Source organism: Myotis davidii, unplaced genomic scaffold, assembly GCF_000327345.1.
Source record: "Myotis davidii unplaced genomic scaffold, ASM32734v1 scaffold666, whole genome shotgun sequence".
NCBI classification, from domain to species: Eukaryota; Metazoa; Chordata; class Mammalia; order Chiroptera; family Vespertilionidae; genus Myotis; species Myotis davidii.
Window position 1 is genome coordinate 398765 of NW_006296629.1, and position 24057 is coordinate 422821.

At 42.0% G+C, this 24057-nt stretch overlaps 2 protein-coding genes across 2 annotated transcripts in view; both read left to right on the top strand.

Moving 5' to 3' along the window:
- Window positions 1–7116, top strand: part of CHD8 (chromodomain helicase DNA binding protein 8) — a 65457-nt gene extending 58341 nt beyond the window's left edge. Inside the window, exons 31-39 of the mRNA XM_006772359.2 lie at window positions 3–211; window positions 306–1025; window positions 1249–1400; window positions 1680–1982; window positions 2680–2793; window positions 2986–3165; window positions 3552–3668; window positions 5788–6155; window positions 6424–7116. Coding sequence (XP_006772422.1) covers window positions 3–211; window positions 306–1025; window positions 1249–1400; window positions 1680–1982; window positions 2680–2793; window positions 2986–3165; window positions 3552–3668; window positions 5788–6155; window positions 6424–6646 — 2386 coding nt within the window. The 3' untranslated portion in view covers window positions 6647–7116. The remainder of the gene's footprint in view (window positions 1–2; window positions 212–305; window positions 1026–1248; window positions 1401–1679; window positions 1983–2679; window positions 2794–2985; window positions 3166–3551; window positions 3669–5787; window positions 6156–6423) is intronic.
- A 793-nt stretch (window positions 7117–7909) lies between these two features.
- The window catches only part of SUPT16H (SPT16 homolog, facilitates chromatin remodeling subunit), a 44253-nt gene continuing 28105 nt past the window's right edge, over window positions 7910–24057 (top strand). Inside the window, exons 1-4 of the mRNA XM_006772360.2 lie at window positions 7910–8276; window positions 21570–21662; window positions 22853–23023; window positions 23671–23823. Coding sequence (XP_006772423.1) covers window positions 8211–8276; window positions 21570–21662; window positions 22853–23023; window positions 23671–23823 — 483 coding nt within the window. The 5' untranslated portion in view covers window positions 7910–8210. The remainder of the gene's footprint in view (window positions 8277–21569; window positions 21663–22852; window positions 23024–23670; window positions 23824–24057) is intronic.

Here is a 24057-nt window from a genome sequence, read left to right on the forward strand (position 1 = left end):
AGATGGACAAGGCGTGAACAAACTGATTTCTATCGAGTAGTGTCTACCTTTGGTGTGGAGTATGACCCTGACACCATGCAATTCCATTGGGATCGCTTCCGCACTTTTGCTCGACTAGACAAAAAAACAGACGAAAGCCTTACCAAGTATTTCCATGGCTTTGTGGCCATGTGCCGCCAAGTGTGCCGTCTTCCCCCAGCAGCTGGAGATGGTATGCGAAACTAGAGATTTTTGGATGAGTGTAGGGATGGATGGTGACAGAAGCAATCATGGCTCATTTCTCCTTCCACATTTATCTCTTGCAGAGCCTCCAGACCCTAATCTGTTTATTGAGCCCATCACTGAGGAGAGGGCCTCACGAACTCTCTACCGTATCGAATTGCTTCGGCGCTTACGGGAACAAGTTTTATGCCACCCCCTTTTAGAAGATCGACTGGCATTATGTCAGCCTCCAGGTCCTGAATTGCCCAAATGGTGGGAACCTGTTCGACATGATGGGGAGCTTCTACGAGGGGCAGCCCGTCATGGGGTGAGCCAAACAGATTGCAATATCATGCAGGACCCAGACTTCTCTTTTCTGGCTGCCCGAATGAATTATATGCAGAACCATCAAGCAGGAGCACCAGCTCCATCCCTGTCACGCTGCTCTACTCCACTGCTACACCAGCAGTATACCTCGCGCACTGCCTCACCGTTGCCCCTGCGCCCAGATGCTCCTGTTGAAAAGCCACCTGAGGAGACAGCTGCCCAGGCCCCCAGTCTGGACAGTCTAACTTTAAAGCTAGAGCATGACATGGTAGCCAGGAGCCGACCAACGCCTCAAGTCTATGAGATGCGAGTAGCCTCTTCTGATACTACCCCTCTGGTTTCCCGGAGTGTCCTACCAGTCAAACTGGAAGATGAGGATGATTCAGACTCTGAGCTGGACTTGAGCAAGCTGTCACCATCATCCTCTTCTTCCTCATCCTCATCCAGCTCCAGCTCCAGCACTGATGAGAGTGAGGACGAGAAGGAAGAGAAGCTAAGTGAGTGCATGTGACAGGCTGTTAACCTTCTTCCTTATTACCCCCTTCTCTGCTCTTCCCCTTCTTTTCTAAATGCATCTTCTGAAAGAGATTCAGATTTTGATTTGATAAGAATATCCAGAGATCTGTTATTCTCTGAGTCTTTATTTAAAAGTCTATATAATGCCATTCCTATATAATCTTATTCTTTCATCTTTGCTCACACATTCTGTATGATCTCTAGCTGCTGACAGGTCCCACTCAAAGCTCTATGATGAAGAGAGTCTCCTGTCCCTCACTATGTCTCAAGATGGATTCCCAAATGATGATGGAGAACAGATGACCCCTGAGCTTCTGCTGCTACAAGAAAGACAAAGAGCCTCTGAGTGGCCCAAGGTAATAGCCTCATTCCTGGACATGTAGAGTCTAGAAATACAGTGTAACATACAAGAAACAAGGAACAGATGGTTCTGATTTTCTTTGATTGTGTTTAGTGCTACATGTTTTTTTATAAAACTCTTCTCAGTTGACTAAGGATTCTGATACTATTACCTCCCTCCTTTCTGCCTTATGATTGTACCCATCTTGATAATGATGGCATTGTGACTATCACAAGATCACATAGCTAATACTCAGGCCCTAAAACCATTGTTGACTTCTTTTTCCCCCACTCAGGATCGTGTCCTGATCAACCGTATTGACCTCGTCTGCCAGGCTGTACTCTCAGGGAAGTGGCCTTCTAGCCGCCGAAGTCAGGAAATGCTAACAGGAGGAATTTTGGGGCCAGGCAACCACTTGCTAGACAGTCCTTCATTGACTCCAGGAGAATATGGTGACTCTCCAGTCCCCACACCACGAAGTAGCAGTGCAGCTTCCATGGCAGAGGAGGAAGTGTCCGCAGTCACCACAGCAGCAGCTCAGTTCACCAAACTTCGCCGAGGCATGGATGAGAAGGAGTTTACAGTTCAAATCAAAGATGTAAGCTTATCATTTAGGTATTGGGAAGTGGGGAAGGAGGTTACAGTTCTTGCTAACTCCTTTCACTAAATTCATTTGGTTAGCTAACTTTAAAAATGAGAGGAGGAAAAGAAATTTTAGCTAGCCCAGCTCGTGTTGCTCAGTGGTTGATCATTGATACATGAACCAAGAGGTCTCCAGTTCGATTCATGGTCAGGGCACATGCTCAGGATTGCAAGCTCGATCCCCAGTAGAGGGTATGCAGGAGGCAGCCAATCAGTGATTCTCTCTCATCGATATTTCTGTCCCTCTCTCCTTCTTCCTCTCTGAAATCAAGCAAAAGTCTATATATTTGGTTATATTTCTAGTTTCTACCCTTTGGTGCAATGGCCTTTTCACTATCATTGAGTCAGAAGATGACTCTACCCCAGGGGTCCTCAAACTACGGCCCGTGGGCCACATGCAAATACAAATACTGTATTTGTTCCCGTTTTGTTTTTTTTACTTCAAAATAAGATATGTGCAGTGTGCATAGGAATTTGTTCATAGTTTTTTTTTAAACTATAGTCCGGCCCTCCAACGGTCTGAGGGACAGTGAACTGGCCCCCTGTTTAAAAAGTTTGAGGACCCCTGCTCTACCCCAAGTCCCCCAAAACTTAACCCTTATTTTAAAAACATGTGCCATATGACATCTTGGGTTGGTGGGTTGTCTTACTAGGAGGAAGGATTGAAGCTAACATTCCAGAAGCACAAGTTGATGGCTAACGGAGTAATGGGAGGTGGACATCCTCTGTTTCATAAGAAGAAGGGGAACAGAAAGAAGCTAGTTGAGGTGAGTGGTAGAGAAAGTCTTTAACACTTTGATTAGATAAGAGCTTTTTATTCTCAGTAATGGTGAAGGCACTTGGGATTGAGGGACTAGAAGATGTTAGAGTTATTTTATGGCTACCATTGGCTCTGCTCCCCCTCCCTTCCTGCTCCAAAGAAGAGTATGTGCTCATGGGGGTGGATTCTGGGTTTGCAGCTGGAGGTGGAGTGCATGGAAGAGCCTAATCACCTTGACGTGGACCTGGAGACTCGGATCCCTGTCATCAATAAGGTGGATGGTACTTTGCTGGTGGGTGAGGATGCCCCTCGCCGGGCTGAACTGGAGATGTGGTTACAGGGTCATCCAGAGTTCGCTGTCGATCCCCGATTTCTAGCGGTGAGTGGCAGTTCCATCCAGCAAGATTTAAAGTCATTCCCTTGATTTTTAAGATGTGTGAGACGGAGGAAGCATGCCATATTATGTCGTTTCTGCATCTTTAAAATAGGTGTAGTACCTACCAGTCATCCTACCTTACAGAGTTGTAAGGATCAAAAATAAAACGTTAAAGCACCGGTTAAATTGCTAGGCAAATATTTGCTATCAAATTATTATATAACCACCTAAAATTTCTGGAGAGATCTACTTCATTGCAGTTTTCCACTAGGACTAATCTGTTTATCCATGCAATAAGCACTTACTGTCAAACTAGACACTAATACCTTAGTAATTACATTAGAGCAGATTTTTACTCCTCTAGGTTAACTGATGCTTTTCTATTGCAGTATATGGAGGATCGCAGAAAACAAAAGTGGCAGAGATGTAAAAAAAATAATAAGGTAGAATTGAACTGTTTGGGAATGGAACCAGTACAGACCCCCAACTCTAGGAATGGAAAAAAGGTAAGTGAGACTGAGGCATTACTGCTCTATTCCCACTAGATATGACTGGAGAAATTTAATGCTATTTATCTTTTTTCCAATGTGTGTCAGAGAAAATGTGTCTTCACCAATAAGGAAGCCAAAGTAATTTTATTGGTATTTTTATAGTCCTGATGGCATCGTTATCTCTAGAAAAGCATAAAATTCTAAAAACTAATTTCAGCATTTTAAGCATATTAAAATAGAATTAGTAAGATGTGTTAGAGCATTTAAAGCCTTATCCTACTCTTTTACTAAGGGGTTTTTGGCAAATCCTTTAATCTTTTCTTTTTGCACAGCCTGCCTGAAAAGAGAGGTTTGGATCACATAATTTCTAAAAGTTTTATGATTCTATATATTTTAGAAGTGATTTGGGACCTACTATAGAAAACAGTCATGGGGTTTGGGTTGAGAATCAATAATATGCCAGTAATTCAGTAGTTTATTATTTTAATAATTATTATGTGTTTTATAATGGTTACAGACCTTCTGGATTAAGTACTCATATCCTTTCCACCAACATAAAACTGCAAAAGTTTCTCTTGGCTGTGTTTTTCTTACTTTGGGTAATAGTTGTATTTTTTTAAAAATATATATTGTTATTGATTTCAAGGAGGGAGAGAGGGACAGAAACATCATTGATGAGAGAGAGTCATCGATTGGCTGCCTTCCACATGCCAAAGCCTGACTGGGAATCGAACCATGACCTCCCATTTCATAGTTTGATAACCACTGAGCATGCTGGCCGGGCAATAGTTGTATTTTTTAAACAGATAAAAATCATGGTTTGGTTTGGTAAGCATTTATAATGTATTAGCACTTTTGCATACTCACTTTATTTAATCATTACTCATTTGATCATTTTACATCTTTTTACATAATTTCTCTTAAAATTGATTTCTAAATGAACAGTATCTTTTGTATTTAACAAATTCTTATAACATTATTTTGCATATAATATATATTTATTTATGAGGCTTATTTTTATTTTGGTGAAAGTGTTGCATATAAATAGTTTCATATAAATATTTTGTTTCATATAAAATAATGTTTTCATTTTTCCTCTGAGTCTCCATGGGACCAAGTGGGTAATAGGCAGAATAGTTGATATGAGAGGCTGATGGCTAGAAGGCTGCTACCTTCTCTGTCTTGAATTTATCATTGTAGAGCAGCCTGTAAAAAAAAGACTTTTCTTCCTTTAATTCTAAAACTAGTGTTACCTCAACTACTTTTGCTAATTCTTTATAGTCTATTGATAACTCTAAGAAAGAATCATAGAAAATTATGACTAGTACAGAATTCTTATATAGAATTGATCACTGTGTCTAGCACTACATACTTTATTATTGAAGTTTAGGTGCTGTTATAATATTTTAAAAGTCTTTACAAATAGAGTTTTGAGATGTTTGTAAGATAGAAAGGTATATTCTCATGTGAGATGGTAGGCTTAGATTGGGCAATGTCCAAAGACACAAATACCCATTGTCTGAATTCAGTGACTGTTTACCCAGTATTATACATATGTCTAGCAAAGCAGAGGCATTAAAAGTAATAATTTCCAGCACCAGTGAACTTAACCAAAATTTAGTCAGAACATTTGAAAGAAGCAATTTAAAATTCAGCAGATATGTAAGTTTTTATCATTGTGAGAAATGTATTACATTTGGTGAGGAGCTAGCCACAATGTTTTTGGTGTTCTAGACATCCAAAAGTGTAACCTGACCTTCTCTTTGGTTTACCCACTCTGATCTGATGAAGGATAGTATCGTAAATATCAGTACAGTTGTGAGCACTTCACATGATAAGATCGTGTGAACAGACTGCTGTCAGTAAAGTATACTGTACAAGTATTGATTCAGTGTCTTACTCAGACACCTCATTAACCAAGGTAAGCATTTGTGAAGTGGTTGGCCAGAGTAAAAGTACAATGTACTCCTGGGGGAAAAAGCAAAACTCTGGGCATGAGTGTCAGTATGAAATCTTTGATCTTAGCATCAGAATGCTTCAACCAACTACTTCCAGCATTTGCTCCTATAACTGTTTACTTTTGTTTCATTTTTTTCCCCTTCTTTTTACTGTCTTTTTTTGTTCTTCCTCACAGAGTCACCATGCTGAAACTGTATTCAATCGGGTTTTGCCAGGGCCTATTGCACCAGACAACAGTAAGAAGCGAGCCCGTAGGATGCGACCAGACCTTTCTAAGATGATGGCCCTGATGCAGGGTGGAGGCACTGGCTCCCTGTCTCTGCACAATACCTTCCAGCACAGCAGTAGTGGTCTGCAGTCTGTGTCATCTCTGGGCCATAGCAGTGCTGCTTCTGCATCCTTGCCTTTTATGCCGTTTGTGATGGGTGGTGCAACATCATCCCCTCATGTAGACTCCAGCACCATGCTTCATCACCACCACCACCACCCCCACCCCCCCACACACACACACACACACACACACACACACACACATTTAATCCAGTGCCGTTGATTTTTGGAGAGAGTGGAAGGGAGGAAGGGCGGGGGGGAGAGGGAGAGAAAGAAACATTGACATGAGAATCAAACCCATGACCCCTTGATCCACAGGCTGATGCTCTTAATCACTGAGGCAAACAGGCCAGGGTTTTTATATTCTTTTTACTAAAAGCCTCAAGTAGTGTAGATTCACTGTTGCTTCATAGATGTGTGCTATAACTTCCCTTAAAGTCACAAGGATATTGGGTCATCACTGAGTCTTTAATACAGAAAGCCGCCTGAGAGCCACTGGTTATCCTTCTTCACCAGCCTCTACCACGTCTGGTACTGCCTTGAGGTTGCCATCACTGCAACCTGAGGACAATGAGGATGATGAGGATGAAGATGATGATGATGATTTATCTCAGGGCTATGATAGCTCAGAAAGGGACTTCTCACTCATTGATGATCCTATGATGCCAGCCAACTCAGACTCCAGCGAAGATGCGGATGACTGAAGCCTCAGCTTGGCCCCATTGCTTGGGTGGCTGCTGTATTTTCATTTACTCTGGCCCTTGGACTATGGAAAAATGGGAGGGGCAGGGGAGATGTGGGGAAACCCAAGACTCCCACTCGAGGAGGTGAAAGGAAAAAGAAAACTTATACCTAATTGCTTCCAAATTTGAGCTGATTGGGTGGGCAGGGGAACTCCTTAAATAATACACGACCACTTCCTCATTTCTGGGGAAGGAAAGGAGACTAGAGCAGCTGAGGTGCTCACCCCTCCCTAGAAACCTCCATTAACCACAGACTATGTAGCGCTGGCCCTAGCCTCTGGCAGAGCCTGTTCCTGGCTGAACTGTGGATACAGCGGGAGGGTCAGGAACTGTTACCTTCCTTCCCTTGGCATTAATAAATTTAAGTTAATCCTTTCCCACTCTTCCCTTGTTCTACATCTGCTCAAATCCAATATAAATATTAATTTTAAGTATTGCTGTTCATGATGGGTAATTTCAACACCACTTTCCGAAAGTCCATTACTGTTCATGCAAAGTTAAGTTGGATAGGGCAGTCATTTGTACTCCATTAAAGGTTATAGATAAGTGTAGGCTGTCCAGTTTGCTAAAGGCAAGGGGATTAAGCTAAATAGTAGGCAAAATTTTCCAGATTCAAACTCTAAGTTCTGAGAAGAGATGGAAGAATTTTGGCAAGAATCACGAAACTTTTGTTTCAAATTAAGTAACTGCTGTAGGGAAGCCTGAGTGGTGTCACTGAACTGCTGCAAGAGTTTGTCAGGACTTTGGGCCGGGTATGAGTTGAATCCTCTTAAGCCATTTGTTTCCTACAACCTTTCCCCTGCCATTCCAGCGCTCAGATGAAGCCTGGGCATTTCCCCCGCTTCTGTCCTTACCCATAACTGGTGTGGTAGTTTGATTGGGAGGATGGGCTCCCTCTCCCTGATTTGAGCTCTCCTCTTCTTCCTGGAGACCCTGACCCAGCGTCCTGATAGCGAAGGTTTGTCCAACCCCGGAGCAGCAGAGACGTTTGCTTCCCCACCATTTCCAGGAGCGGAACGTACCGCTCCCACGCCAGATCCCGCTCTTTCTGCTTCCCCTTCCTTTGCCGATGGGTGGGGCCGTTCCACCCGCGCGCGGCAGCTTGCGAGGGGCGGAGCCAGCGCGTCAGGCCTCCCGCCCCCTTAGCTTTCCCCAGCCGGCGCCTCGGCGAAAGCTCGGAGCTCCTGGGAACTGCGGCCCGGCGGGCAGTAAGGGCGGAGGCAGAGCGTCACGTGATGACGTCGACTAGCGTGCGGTTACTAAGTTAACAAAATCCCGCGAAAATCTAGACTTTGCACATTTTGTTGGTTTCCCCACACTTCCTTCTTCCTATTAACCTCCCGAGGGAGGATTTTTTAAAAAAAGCAGAACCCAGTGCTGTCGGGACCCGGAAGCGGAAAGGGCATCTTTGAGGTCGACACTTCCGGGTCACTGGGAGAGTGCGGGATTCCGGGGCCGAGAGCGGGTGGTGGATCCGGGACCTCGCGTGAATCTCGGGACCCGAGGAGGAGCGGCGTCTGTGGCTATGGCTGTGACTCTGGATAAAGATGCTTATTACCGGCGAGTGAAGAGACTGTACAGCAATTGGCGGGTGAGATAGATCCCGTAATTTTCCCTAGGGAGCCCCTCTTTTACATCCCATAATAACCCCGTTTCTCGGCGCCCTTTTTTCCCTTTCCTTCGAGAAATCCCGGTTTCAGTGTCGCGCCCCTTTAGTTGCTCCAGGAGCATTCACCTCAGGCGGCCCCGAGCGCTGCCCCGTAACAGGGAATCCCCCGCAGTCACCCTGCGGCCACCACCATCTTCTCCGCGTGCCGGCCCGGGTCATGCATAACAGCCACCTCTCGTAGTTTCTTCCCGCCCTAGAAGAGGCTTGCATCATCATTCCCTCCCACTCTGTGACCACGTCTGGCCGCCCCCTCCTGCAGTGTTCACACACACCCACGCACTCGCTCTGTCCTTCCCGAACCAGAGTATTCTGCCCAGGTCCCGCCAGAATCTCAACGGTCTTCGTAAAGGATGGACAGAGGGGCGAGGAGGATGTGAATCGGGCTCTTCGCGTTTCTTCTTTGCGGGCCTTTTGGTACAGTTCAACAAATGCTGTTTACCTGCAACCGCCTCATGCTCTAGGCCCTGCCGTGGGTAACAGAAAACCTGCAGGCATTAGTAATACAAAAAACGATGTGATGCATGAAACCTGATTAGTTTTCCCCCTTGGTAGAGTGTCCAGGGCACGTTTACAGAAAAGAGCTGTTGCAATTCCCAGTCTTTTAAAGATTGGGCAGTTTTGTTGCTTGAAAAACCTTCACTGTTAAGATTTATTCTTATGAAAGTAATTTGTCAATTCAAACATTTGGTTGCATCCCGTGGTGCAGCCTGAGCTGTCTAGAGTAAGGCTGGCCTCTGAACTCTGTCAACCAGGGAAGATAAGCTAATAAAGACTTTTAAAACCTGAAAAACGTCCTGGCAAAAAAATGTTCAGTTCTGATTTCAGCATTGTAAGTTGCCTTCCAAATTGATCCTCTACTAAAAATCAAATTATTAAAATTGGTCATTTCCCTGCCATTCACATTAAAGGTTCCTGTGCATGTTTCTTCTTTTGAGGTAACTGAAAATAAATTGCACTAGATAATTGAAAATAAAATAAAATTAGATAATTTTCATAAAAGTTACATTTTATGAAAAGCAAAAATAAGGACTCTATGCTAGACAAGTCTTGAACATAAAATTTATTTTTAAGATTTTTTGTTGGTTAGTTTTTAACAAATGTCAACTTTTAAAATTTGAACATGATGCATGTTAGAAAAACTGTAAAGGTCCTGATATCTTTTAAAGATTAATATGTGTTAATGTGCTGGTAATAATCAAAAGCCCTTCTTTTCCCCCCTAGACCCTACAATCATATACCTTTGATGTGGAGGTTGTTTCTAGTCTGGGTAATTCAGACTTTATCAAATTATTCATCCTCTCGAAGCCATTCATGAAAACAGATTAATTTAGACGTCACCATTCCCCTATGTGATAATTAAATGCAAAGCATGAAACTAGGAAAAACTTGGGGCCTGAAGACAAATTGGCAAACTTAATCTCAAGTTATAGTCTTTAAATCCATGAAAGTTCATTTGTTCGCCCCCATTTTTTATTTCTCAAAAATAATTAAAATTTATGTTAGCCCTCCTATTTAGCTAATGACATCATTTGAAAGGGGGATTGTTAGATGTTAATAAGACCCTGGCATTATAAAGTTGAGCCAAGTCATAAAAATTAATAGCAAAATTTATGGTTTATTATAAAATCTTACTCAAATTTACTTTCTTTTTTATAATTACATTTTAATAACTATGCTCAGAACCTACCTGTAGAATTTCTCTGTGCACAGTCTTTCTAGTAGAGTGCTGTCATTCTGCTCTGCTTAAGCACTCTACTAGAGTGCTTAGGTTTTGGGATAATTTCTGATTGTTTATTCTCTTAGCTGTCCAGAAAGAGTGAAATATGTAGGTGCATGCTATATTTGATTTGTTTGCACTTTTTCCTTTAAGAAAACTGGCATTGAAATAAGAGAAGAACTTGAAGTTAACTATATAACTCCCAAACCTGTTTGTCAGCTCTCATCTTCAAACCTCTATTATGACAAAAACCAGAGGCCCAGTTCACGAAATTCATGCACGGGTGGGTCCCTAGGCCTGGCCGGCAATCAGAGCCTATCGGGGCCCAAAGGTTCCTGTAGGGTCAGGAGAGGAGGCAGTGGTCGCTGGGCCAGGCACGTAAGAATGGACTCCGAACACTGATCCGGTACCGTGCAGTTTCCTGCCTCCCCCACTCCTTCCCTCGCTGCCATTGTGGCTGGTGGGTGGCGGGCTGATCAGGGCCTGCCGGCCAGGAGAAGGAATAGGGCATGGGAAGTTGGCTGCTGGCCCTGAGGAGGGAACTGGTCCTTGGCCCCCCTGGGAAAGGGGCCGTGTCTGCAGCCACCCATCCCCAGTTTCCCGTTCCAGCCCAGGGCTCAGCCCCAATCAGGCGATGGGGGCCTGCTGGTTGCAGGGAGGGACCACAAGAGGTTGGCTGGCTGGGGGAGGTTGGCTATGGGAGTGCACTGACCACCAGGGGGCAGCTCCTGCATTGAGCGTCTGCCCCCTGGTGGTCAGTGTGCGTTGTTATAGACCGGTTGTTTGGTTGTAACCGTCGCTTAGGCTTTGGTATATAGAGATAACTGAGAAGTTAGCTTGTGTTCCACATCCACTTTTTAGTCTTAGATACCTTTAAGCATAAGCCTTTCAGAGCTGTGTGGTTGCATAAGCTAACACAAAGTAGATCAAACTCTCTTCAACTACATAGAATTGTAGAAAACCAGAAAGCTATGACTGCCCTCTCTCCATTTTTAAAAAAAATAAAAGTGGGAGCTAATGTGGGTCCTAATTTCACCTATCTGCGAGTTTGGGTTAGATATATATATTGTGAAGCTACTGCAAATAAGATATATTTCTTACTTAACAGATTTCATAACTTATATCCTAAAAACATTTGCAGTGTTACACACTTTTAACTGAGTAGAAATTTTTAAAACATTAAATCTCATACCTGAGAAAATAGGCTCTGCCAAAAATCAAACAGGAGACCTTCATAGTGACTAGAACTTGTTTTATGACTCTGGGATGTTTGAGTCTAGTCCAGTCCTGCCTCTTATTTTAAAACTAGAGGCCAGTGCATGAATTCGTGCACTGGTGGGGTCCCTTAGCGTGGCCTGCGGGGATTGTGCATGTCCAACACCATCTGCTGCTCCCACTCATCCCGGCCCTGCTGCGCCTGCTGTGGGCTCACACCCAGTCAGTCCTGATCGGGAGAGGCTTGCGCCTCCGCAGTGACACTCACCAGCCATGAGCCCTGCGCCTGGCGCCCCTCCCAAGAGGGGTGGGGAGCTGGAAAGCAATCAGCCTTCTGGGCGGGCATTGGGATGCCCGTGCCAGCCCAGGATCCGGACCTGTCCCGCTGACCTTTGCACTGGTTGTCGGGAGCCACCTGGCGGCCGCTTTCATATCATTTCTTATGGAGCATCTAGGGAGGGGAAGCAGCCATGGTTCCCAGAGGCCAGCGGTGCTGTAAGGATTCTGCCGGTGGCACTGGTCCATCGGTGCCTGACCTGTTCAGAGATTGGACCTGCAGGACTACTGAAGGAGTGAGTGGCTGCCACCGGGCTGGTGGACCACCAGGATGGTGCACATCATAGCTACTGGCTGGTCGTCCAGTTGCTTAGGCTTTCATATATATATATCAATATTTCATATATATCAATTAGACCTGCTACAAACAGAAAAGGTTTGCAGCACTTTTGTATTTTTGCAATAGGAAACTCTGGATGTTAGTGGTAGGTCATGAGAGGGGTGATGGTCTCCTCCTCTGTCCTCTTATACTTACTAGGTCCTTATTCAGGGCTTCCCAGCCATTTCATGATTGTAATTATTTTTATTTTTATTTTTTTATTTTATTTTTTTAATATATTTTATTGTAATTATTTTTAACCAAGTAATGGGATTAGTACTGCATGTGATACAAGGGGAGAGGTTCCCATCATTTTGGGGTCTTGGCCCCTTTGAGAACTGAGGGATACAATATTCAGGTATAACTATAATTCATTTGAGACCTGCCTGTTAGGACATCCTGTTTTAAGTGAAACTGCACTTTAGTCATCTTCCTTTTATCCCAAAAAAATTCCATAAAATGTCAAAATAGCACCTGTTTTCTTTTTTGAATATATATTTATGTGAGAGGGAGAGGGAGGGAGAAAGAAACATTGATGTGAGAAAAATCAATCAGCTGCCTACTGGGATCAAGCCTACAACCCAGGCATGTGCCCTGACCAGGAATCAAACAGGTGACCTTTTGGTTCATGGGATTAGGGATGCTTAACCAACTGAACCACTCCTGCTGGGAAAACACCAGCTGTTTTCAAAAGGAATGCTGATCCAATGCATTAATTTATGTGAATCAACCTATCAGGATTGAGGCTCCAACCTTAAAAAGAAAATTTTTGCCCTTGGAGAAAACTAACCTGTAGTATCAGTGCTTCTCCTGAGTGCTGCTCTCTGGCTCTGCTGATTTTTTGTCATGGATAAATTTTTTTTGCTCCAGATTGCTTTCCAAGACTAGGCAGTTATCTCCTGTGACTTAAGAAATATAGGCAATTCCCATACTACTTTTTTTAAAAAATATATTTTGTTGATTTTTTTACAGAGAGGAAGGGAGAGGGTTAGAGAGTTAGAAACATCAATCAGCTGCCTTCTGCACACTCCCCACTGGGTATGTGCACACAACCAAGGTACAAGCCCTTGACTGGAATTGAACCTGGGACCCTTGATTCTGCAGGCCGACACTCTATCCACTAAGCCAAACCGGTCAGGGCCCCATACTACTTTCTCTCAGATAATGTTCATCTCAGTTCTTATGGTTCCTTTATCTCTGGAGGGAAATAGGGAAAGGTTTAAGTAATGCTTTGGTCTCATAAAGAGGGATAAAGAAGGAAGTAAATGCCTGGACAGGTTGGGATTCGTTTATTCTTGCTTACTCGGCTTTTATAGTCTACTCTGTTACCTACTTTTTTATGTTTATTTTTTTATCCCTATTACCAAGTATAATTAGTGCCTGGCATAGCATAGGCATCCTGTGAACGATGGTGATTATTTCTGAGCTTACATGCCTCCCTTTCTTGGTTTGAAAAGATTTTTCCCAGGCTATACTTAGGATGACCGGAAGTCCTACCTTTCCTGAAGCTATCCACCTTCTGCCCCTGTGTAATTATTTTTAAAAATACATTTTTATTGATTTCAGAGAGACTGGGAGAGGTAGAAAGACATAGAAATGTCAAAGATGAGAGAGCATGATTGATCAGCTGCCCCCTGCACACCCCACCCTGGGGATGTGCCCTAGCCGGGAGTTGAACCATGACCTCATGGCTCACAGGTCGACGCTCAACCACTGAGCCACGCCAGCTGAGCCCCTCTGTAATTATTAATGATATACTGTTGTTGTTTTTTTTATTCTCAAAATTGTCTCCGTTTGGATGATAAATTATGTGGGTATCTCAGCTATCACCAGAAACTTCAAAGTGTTTCCTCTTTTAATGCAATACCTAATTGGTTCAAAGGAATGTAGTTGTTCCTGTGCCCTGCAATATTTCCCCAACTTTTATCATTCCGATACTGCACAATTTTTGCTGGTTCCTAACCACCTATATTATTAACTTGCATTCTAAAAATTATTTTAATCAAGTAATACATAGGCTTGAAAAAAGCAAATAGTTTTAAAAGCCTTTTTAAAAAGTAACCCGCCCTTGCCATTCTCAGCAGTTAGAGCATCATCCTGCAGGTCTTGGGTTCGATTCTCAGTCAAGGGCACATACCCAGGTTGCAGGTTCGACACCACCCTAACCCCTCCTGCCCTAGTGGGAGCACATTCAGGAGGCAATCAGTGTCTTTCATTTTTTTTTTTTTTTAAATATATTTTATTGATTTTTTACAGAGAGGAAAGGAGAGAGATAGAGAGTTAGAAACATCGATGAGAGAGAAACATCGACCAGCTGCCTCCTGTATATCCCCCACTGGGGAAGTGCGCGCAACCCAGGTACATGCCCTTGACCGGAATCGAACCTGGGACCTTTCAGTCCGCAGGCCGACGCTCTATCCACTGAGCCAAACCGGTTTCGGCCAGTGTCTTTCATTAATGTTTCTCTCTCCTCCCTTCCTCCCTCCCTCCCTTGTTCCTACTCTCTGAAAATCAATAGATAAATATCCTTCAGTGAGGATTAACAACAACAAAAGTTACCTGCCCCAGAAACAACCACTTTTAGTTCTCTTTCATATTTTGAACTAATATCTATATATTATTAGTTCTTGGTTTGTCTATTTTTCATGTTAACTGTTTTGGTAAATTAGGATTTAAATTTAATTTTTTATGCCATCACACCTCTTTTAACTTTCCTCTACCTCCTGACACTTAAAATTTCTTCTTAATACATTGTTATTAAAGATTTTAAACATTCAGAAAGGTAAAAGAATTCTACACTAAATACAGTAGGTCCACGTCAGAGATCCATTCCTACAGCACGAGCTAACATGATCTTCACTGTAAGTCAGACCCACCTACATAAGCACCTACGTCACTCACATGGAGCACATACACAGCAGAAATGAAGTGAAACAGTAAAAAAAAAAACTTAAAAGATAACAATTCCTGACCTTTACTTGTGGTAAATAAATAATAAAAAACATAAAGCACATATGTACATACATCAAAATGGTGGAACTTTTTTTTTATATAAATAAATGGGAGATGGCGACGTAACCACGAAACCATGAGACGATGTACATCGATTCCAACATAACCCAAGGACTGCCTGTACCCATATACGAACCACCTAGATTATACAATAGCATTTTATTACACTTGCTTTATCTCACATTCACCCCTCTATAAGTTTTTTTTCATAGTTTTAAATAAAATTAGTAGTCAGTTTACATAGCTAATGCTCATGTAAATAGTTTCCCTGGTGGGTGAAGTAACAGAACAGTTACCTTACCTTTTCTGCTATGGTTTTTATTTTTCCTGGCGTTCATGATTGCCTCAATTTTTCTCCCTTTTTAAGTTTTCTCAGCCCTAATTTTCCTGTGGGTCTGTTATAATCTCATCAATTATTCTGGAATTCTTGCACTCTTCAGACATTTTATTAATTCTCTGTTTGTTTTTAAGTACTACCACCTACCCCACCCTTCAACCTTACATTATACTGTTCCATATGGATAGGTTGCTCTCCAGGCCTATTGAACCTTGGGACTTCCCAATGTTGAGTGCCCTATATATCCTATAGCCCATGTCTTGAGTTTTCTCTATTTTGTTAAGAGCATTTCCTCTAAGAGGTTCTTAAAAAAGGATACAGAAAATACGTATTTCTTGAGCCCTTGTATGTCTTAAAAAGTTTTGTCTCTACTTTTTGTTAATAATACAGTTCAGTGGGTATAAAATTCAAGTTTGAAAATCACTCAGGCCGAAACCGGTTTGGCTCAGTGGATAGAGCGTCAGCCTGCGGACTGAAAGGTCCCAGGTTCGATTCCGGTCAAGGGCATGTACCTGGGTTGCGGGCACATCCCCAGTAGGAGATGTGCAGGAGGCAGCTGATCGATGTTTCTCTCTCATCGATGTTTCTAACTCTCTATCTCTCTCCCTTCCTCTCTGTAAAAAATCAATAAAATATATTAAAAAAAAAAAAATCACTCAGGATTGTCAGAATTGAAACTATTATTGTCAATCTTCAAGCTTACAGTATTTTGGGAAGGCTGATCTGATTCTATTCCCTGTCACAAAAATCAAAATGAGGCTTGGCTATATTCATCCATATAAAGAAAAGGCAATACGAAACTGGAAGCTCTGCATGAATGGAGCCTCTCGACTTGGGGTTATTCTAGAGTGAATAGGCTGGCTCAGTCAATGGAGGACCCACAAATGTCAGTGTCTGAAGTGTTTTCTCTAAGTTCAGTGAAGATGCACAGAAAAAATCTAATTCTTTTCCTTGGCCATTTTTTCCCAATTGTCATTCAAAATGCAGACCTTTGTTTAATTCCCCAACATTTTGCACTTTCCTTCTGCTGGGCCTACTATCTGAGTCTAGAGCTTTCTGGGTTCATTTCTTCAGAGAATAAAGTAAGTCTTTTTGTGGAGAGATTAGGGATTGGGTCAGGGTTTCCAAGAACTGGAGGGGTCCTTCTCTGACCAGACCTGTTTTTAGCCTTGAGCTCATCCATGTACAATATACCCTGTCTCCCTTCCTTGATACTTGGTGCCTCCTGAATCTGAGCCCCTTGGGGCTCTGTGAGATATGCATATTTATCATCAGTATCGTCCCAGTGAGAATACTTGTCAAGCACTTAGGGTGTTGCTATCCCAGCTCTGCTTAGTCACTTAACCACTCTGTCCATTTCCTCTTCCAAAACTGTCTGACTTGGGTGTGAAGTGGAACAGTCAGATTGGAAGGTGTCAGAATTTGGAGACAGAAAAGATTTGGTAGATGTTGAGAAGCTATGCATACCAGGGGTCACTGCTGCAAGATAATTCATCTATAGAGAGGAGCATAGGGGTTGCAAGTCCAGCTTTAACTAGGGCTCCAGTCTAAGCAGGAGAGAACAGGTTAGGAATTGGGGACCTTGTAAGCAGCACAGAATTGAGCCTCAACCCCCTCAAATAGCCAGGCTGGCATTTGTAGCTGGCTGTGGGGCAGGTTCAGGGGCAAGGGGCTACTAAGCTAGCCTGGCACTTTAAAAAAAAACAACAAAAAAACTAGCCCCCTCCACTCCAGTATTTCAAAACAAATTCCAGATATTACTTAATCAAAATATTTTAGTATTGTATATAGCTTATCGTGTAAGTTTCACAAGAAGATTATTTAAAATCTCCCACAATTTCAGACTTTTTCTTGTTTTTTGTTGTTATTGTTAATCCTCACCCAAGGATGTTTTTCCATTGATTTTTAGAGTAGAAGGGAAGGGGGAGAGACAGAGAAACATCAATTCGTTGCCGCCTGCACGTGCCTTGACCAGGGCTGGGGATCAAACCTGTAACCAAGGCATGCCCTTGACCAGAATCGAACCTGTGATCCTTCAGTCCATGGGCTGACATGCTATCCACTGAGAAAACTGGTTGGGACCAATTTTAGACTTTTTAAATGTTATCTATTATAAGGCATTTGTACTCCTCAAAGAGTTTGAAAATAAAAAGTACTCTTCTGGATTTTGCTGTTAAAATATTTGGTTTGATTGTAATCTTTTTCATTGAGTCACATTTTTAAGAAAAATTTTATCCAAATTTACTAGTATTATTTTTGATATCTTAAATTCTGGTGTTAATATATTTCTTCTGGGGTTAGAGCTCATTCATTTTTATAAGGACTCAACCAAGAATATATGGTCAGAGCAACTGGTTTCAAGAGAAATTAGGATTCATCCTCTTACCTTTTTTAAAAAAAAATTTTACACACACACACACACTAGAGGCCCAGTGCATGAAATTCATGCACGGGTGTAGTCCCTAGGCCTGGCCAGAGATCGAAGCACAAGCATCTAGCATAGAAGGGCAGGTCCCAGCTGACCTCTGGGCCCTGGGCTCCCAGGCCCCTGCACGCCCCCCTCTGCTGAGTCATTGGACCCCTGCTGGGCTCCCTCAGCTCCTGGGAGCCCACTGCTCATCGCCATCTGCCGGGCGATCGGGCCCTGCTTGCACCCACCTTGGCCTGGCACCGCCCACTCACCTGCTCCACCATCCCACCATGGTCCCGCTCTTGTCAGGGCCCATTGGGACCAGCAGTGCCTCCACTGCCACCCGCTTCCAGTGCTGTGTCGCCGACGCCCGCCATGTTCCATGCCGCCCTTGGTGGTCAGCGCATTTCATTGCGAGGGGTCAAAAGGACAATTTGCATGTAAGGCTTTTATTATATAGGATGTGTGTGTGGGTGTGTTTCTTTTTATTGATTTCAGAGAGGAAGGAGGAGGGAGAGAGAGATAGAAACATCAGTGATGAGAGAGAATCATTGATCAGCTGCCTCCTGCACGCCCCCTACTGGGGATCAAGCCCACAACCCAGGCAAAAGCCCTGACTGGGAATTGAACCATGACCTCCTGGTTTATAGGTTGACACTCAACCACTGAATCATGTCATCCAGACCATCCCCTTATCTTTTTTGATCAGCAGTGGAAAACTGCACATTTTACTAGTATATGAGTTGAAATCCTTGAGGTTTTTGGGTTTGTTTTCTCTATCAAAAAAAGCTGAATGTGTGGGCTTTTTTTTTTTTTTCTCTGCCTACTTTTAATTGTATTTAGGTTCCTTTGGATGATTTTCCCATATTATTAACGATTAAGTCACATGATTATACTCTGTACACTTTAAAAAATGAATCACTGTGTCTTTTGAATTTTTGTACATGTTGATGCCTTTTTCTTTGCTGAAATTTTTGACTCAACTAAATATCAAAAAATACTAAAAGGGACTTTCTGTTTAATTTCAGTGGTGTTTTTTTTATATCTAAAACACATGAGCATTAAATATAGGGGAGTGCCTGTTACTAATTTTGGGAGGTTATCAAGGTAGCAGTAATATTACACAAAATCCATGTTTATTAACAAACTAGGGGCCCGGTGCACGAATTCATGCACAATGAGAAGAACTGTGGGCTGCGAGGTTGTGGTGGGCACAGAGGCAGGTCTTGGCCCATCCTCCGTGCCCACGCCATGGCCCCTGGTCTGTCTGCTGGCAGGCCCGCTCCCACGCACTGATGGCACCGGCCCCGCTTGCACCTGCTGACCCCACTGATGGCACAGCGAATGGGGCCAGCGCCAGCAGTGGGTGTGAGAGGCAGCTGCTGACTCCGAATGCCCTTTAGGAGCAGGAGGAGGTGAAGAAGCCCTAAGGGGTGATCAGGGTCAGCAGCGGGTACGAGTGGGGCCGGTGCCAGCAGCAGGTGTGAGCACCGGACAGGACCACAGTGCAAGGGAGTAAAGAATTTTCAGTAACCACCAGAGGGTCGCCCCAGTGACAGCATCCAGTGACCCTCCTTGGTCTGGCATCCCTCACTCACCTCCTCCACCATCCCAACAAGGGCAACACCTGCCATTTTCTGCGTGCGCGCCCCCTGGTAGTCAGCGCATGTCATAGTGACCGGTTGTTGTTCTGCCATTTGGTCTATTTGCATGTTAGGGTTTTATATAGATAGAGTGGAGTGTACATAGCAAAAATTTGAGCAACCTGAAGAAAAACATTTTCTCACTGCAAATCAATGGGTGAATGAATACAGTTTCTGGTAACTTCTTTTAGTTATGTGTTTTGTTGGATTATTTGGCAGCCATAACCCTTAAAATGTGGAAAAGAGTCTTAGTAGATGTTTTTCTTGACTTTACCAAGTCAAAAGGTTTAACCTTATAACCCACAATTACCAGCCCTTTGGGCTCATATTGCTGTCCAGAAGTGGTAAATGGTTAGAGGACTCACATATAAACTCTAACTTCAAAACTTACTACAAAGCTGCAGTAGCCAAAACAATGTGGTACTAGTATAAGGATAGACATGTAGATCAATGGAATAGAATTGAGAATCCAGAAATAAACCTTCACGTTTACATCATTTGGTATTTGACAGTGATGCCAAGACAGTTCAATGGGGAAAGAATAGTCTTTTCAACTTATGGTGCTGAAACTTCTGCATATCCACATGCAAGAGAATGAAGTTAAGCCCCTTCCTCACACCATATACAAAATCAACTGAAAATGAATCATAGATCTGAACATAAGAGCTAAACTATAAAACTACTATAGAAGAAAAGTATAGGTATGCCCTTGAGTTAGGTAAAGCCTTCTTAGATATGACATCAAAAGCATAAGAAGCCCTGGCCTGTTTTTCTTAATGGTTAGAGCATCGGTCCCAGGTTCAATTCCAGTCAAGGGCACATGGCTAGGTCGCAGGCTGGATCCCCACTAGGGGGCATCCAGGAGGCAGCTGATCCATGATTCTCATCTATGATGTTTCCATCTCCCTCCCTCTCCCTTCCTCTCTGAAATCAATAAAAATATATTTTTTTAAAAGCATAAGAAAATGCCCTGGCTGGGTTGCTCAGTTGTTAGAGCATCATGCCATACACCTGGTCAGGGCGCACATACTTAGGTTGTGGTTTTGATTCCCAGTCGAGTACTAATGGGAGGCAATCAATCAATGTTTCTCCCCTTCTTTCTTTCCCTCTCCCTCTCCTCCCCCCCTCTCTCTCCCCCCCTCCCTCACTCTCTCCCTCTTTCTAAAATTTATCCTCAGGTAAGGATTTTTTTTTAAAGTACAAGAAAATAATTTGGATTTCTTCAAAATTAAAAAATTTATGCTTCAAAGGGCAGCATTACAAAAGTGAAAAGAACCCACTGTGTTAAAAATTTGCAAATCATCTAATAAGAGACATATCTAGCATATAAAAAGAACTCTTACAATTTAATAATACAGTAATAACCCACTTACAGAACGGGCAAAGGATGTGAATAGGCACCTCTCCAAAAAAGGTATACAAATGGTCAGTAATCACATGAAAAGATGCCCAACTCATTTGCCATTAGGGAAATGCAACTCAAAACTACAATGAAATAGTACATCACATCTATTGGATGGCTGTAGTAAAAAAGACAACAATATTAGTCAGTATGTGAAGAAATTGGAAATCCCATACATTGCTTGTTGGGAATGTAAAATGGTGTAATCACTTTGGAAAATAGTCTGGTGGTTCCTTAAAAAGTTAAACAGTTAACCATAAGACCCAGCAATTCCTCACCTAAGCATATACTCAGGAGAAATAGCTCCACATTAAAACTTACATGAATGTTCATAGCAGCATTATTTATAATCTCCAAAAAATAGGAATAACCCAAATGTGTAGCAATTGATGAATGGATATAATATGATACATAAATACAATAGAACACTGTTATTGAGCAATAAAAAGGAGGAGGTACTGAAACTTGCTACAACATGGATGAACCTTGAGAGCATGTTAAGTAAAAGAAGCCCAACACAAAGGCCACATGTTTTATTATTGCATTTATATGAAATGTCCAGAATAGACAAATTAGATGAGTTAGAGGGAGATGGATAATAATTGCTAATGGGTTTGTTTGGGGGAGGTGAAAATGTTCTAAATTGTAGTGGCAGTTGCATAGAGCAATGACTGTGAAGTTGTCAAGTAAACATGGAATTTCTTAAACTTGCAAGTTCTCTTAGGAAAAAATTATATATATTTTAAGTAAATACTGAAGTCACTATTCCTATTTTGCCTGGTGTAAGAAGAAAATGACTAAATTACCTACTCTTTACTTTTCAGAAAGGAGAAGATGAATATGCTAACATTGATGCCATTGTTGTATCAGTGGGTGTTGATGAAGAAATTGTTTATGCCAAGTCAACTGCCTTACAGGTGAGCAGTTCTTAGCCCTGACTATCATTGAATCATCTACTGCACTGTTCAGTATAGTTGCCACATAAAAATTTAATTCCTCAGTCCCAAATCTCAAGTACGCTATACTGACTGCCATATTAGAGCAGATGAGAATATTTTCATCTTCACATAAAGTTCAGTAGACAGCACTGATCAGAAAATAAGGAAAAAAGAGAGGTATATAAATTGGGACAGATTTAACTATGTATCAAAAAAATCTGAACAGTGGATTACACAATATTTCTTTTTCTCTTGGATAGTCTTCAGGGATCCAGTTTTTTTTCCACATCTCGACCATTTATAGAGTTTAGCCCTGTGCTCATGATACACAAATTGCTAGAGCTTCAGTCAATACATTTGCATTCCAAGCAAAAAGAATGGAGAAAGGGAAGAAAATTGGCTATCTCCTTCCCTTTTTAAGGAGACTTGCTTGAAGTCCTACAGAATACTTCTCCTTATAATTTATTGGCCAAAATTTAATCTGTTGGCCATACTTAGTTGCAAGAAAGGAACGGAAATAAGTCGTCATGCTGAGCAGTCTGCCCAGCTCAAAATCCCATCTTTTTAAAATATATTTTATTGAGGAAGGGAGGAGAGAAACATCAATGATCATTGATCGGCTGCCTCCTGCACGCCCCCTACTGGAGATTGAGCCCGCAATCCAAGCATGTGCCCTAACTGGGAATCTAACCCTGACCTCCCGGTTCATAGGTTGATGCTCAACCACGGAGCCATGCCAGCTGGGCAAAATCCCATCTTTTTTGGAGAGAAAAAATTAATAGTTGATACACAACTAGCAATCTTTGGGGGAGGTAGAATGCACTGTTCCCTAGAGCTTTATTCTGTCCCATTTTATGCACTTCTGCCCTAAAAATAAGATAGTTTCAATAAACACAAATTGTCCAAAGGTTTGATGGTCTTTGTTACAGAATATTTCAAACATATAAAACTAGGTAAAATAGTAATATTGAACTCCTGTATACCCATTGTTTAGTTTCAGTAAATTGTCAACTCCTGGCCAATTTTATTTCATTTGTCCACATCCAGGCCCCCTCCTACCTCAGATTATTCTGAAGTTAATTTCACATATTCTTATTTTATAAGTATTTCTATACAAGTACATTAATTTTTTTATCTGTAAAAATTGTTGTCATTATCTTTTCCAATAGACATGGCTCTTTGGTTATGAACTAACTGATACTATCATGGTCTTCTGTGATGACAAAATCATTTTTATGGCCAGCAAAAAAAAAGTGGAGTTCTTGAAACAGATTGCCAATACTAAGGGCAATGAGAATGCTAATGGAGCCCCTGCCATCACACTGCTGATACGAGAAAAGGTCAGAACTAATAAAGAATATGTCATAAATGTGAAAGAATGTTTGTAAAAGTGATAAACAGAAATGCCTTCCAGGAATTTAATAGAATATGAGGGGAAGGTTATAACTGAGGGTGGTTGTAATTTCAAAGGTTTGTCGCATCTTCATTGTTAAGAAGAAAAGAGTTGAACAACCCTGTCAGTTCTTTGGCTAAACAAACTATTTGTCCATCTCGAAGATACTGTGAGCTTATGCTTGTTTTCATCTGAGTACCTTAATTGGAACAAATAGCTTCAAATATCGTTAAGGAAATTTAGATATATCTTAGTTCTAGTTTTTATTAAATGTAATTTTTTTTTCATACTGCTCACCTGACGAAGATTTTTTTCTCAGAATATTGTTCACCTATGTGTTTGAATTTCTCACCTGTTCCTAGGGGGAAATGATCAACTTTTATGGCACTTCACCCAAGCATATAAAAATATACAAAGAAATGTATTAACTTTTGGTTTGTTACTGTTTGCCCTAAAAAAGTGGGTAGGGCCTGGGGATAGAATTCATTCTTTCCAGTGTTTAGAGTATTTGTCTCTGCTATTTTTTACTAGTAGTACATAGATGTCTAATTCTAAAACCAATTGACAAACCCTTCTTCCCTGTGACACCAATAGAATGAAAGTAATAAAAGCAGCTTTGACAAAATGATTGAAGCCATTAAAGAAAGCAAGAATGGCAAGAAGATTGGAGTGTTCAGCAAAGACAAATTCCCTGGAGAGTTCATGAAGAGTTGGAATGACTGCCTCAACAAAGAGGGCTTTGACAAAGTAAGAATACTCCTGGAAAGAAGCAAATTGAGAGTTGAGAAGGCAAAAGTGTGACGGACCTCCATAACAGATAGTGCAGAGAATGTGGGAAAACTACATTATTTTACATTTTCATTTTACGTTCCATTTGGCTGACCAATAAGCCTTTTTTTTTGGAAATATATTTCTGTTGATTTCAGAGAGGAAGGGAGAAGGAGAGAGAGATAGAAACATCAATGATGAGAGAAAATCATT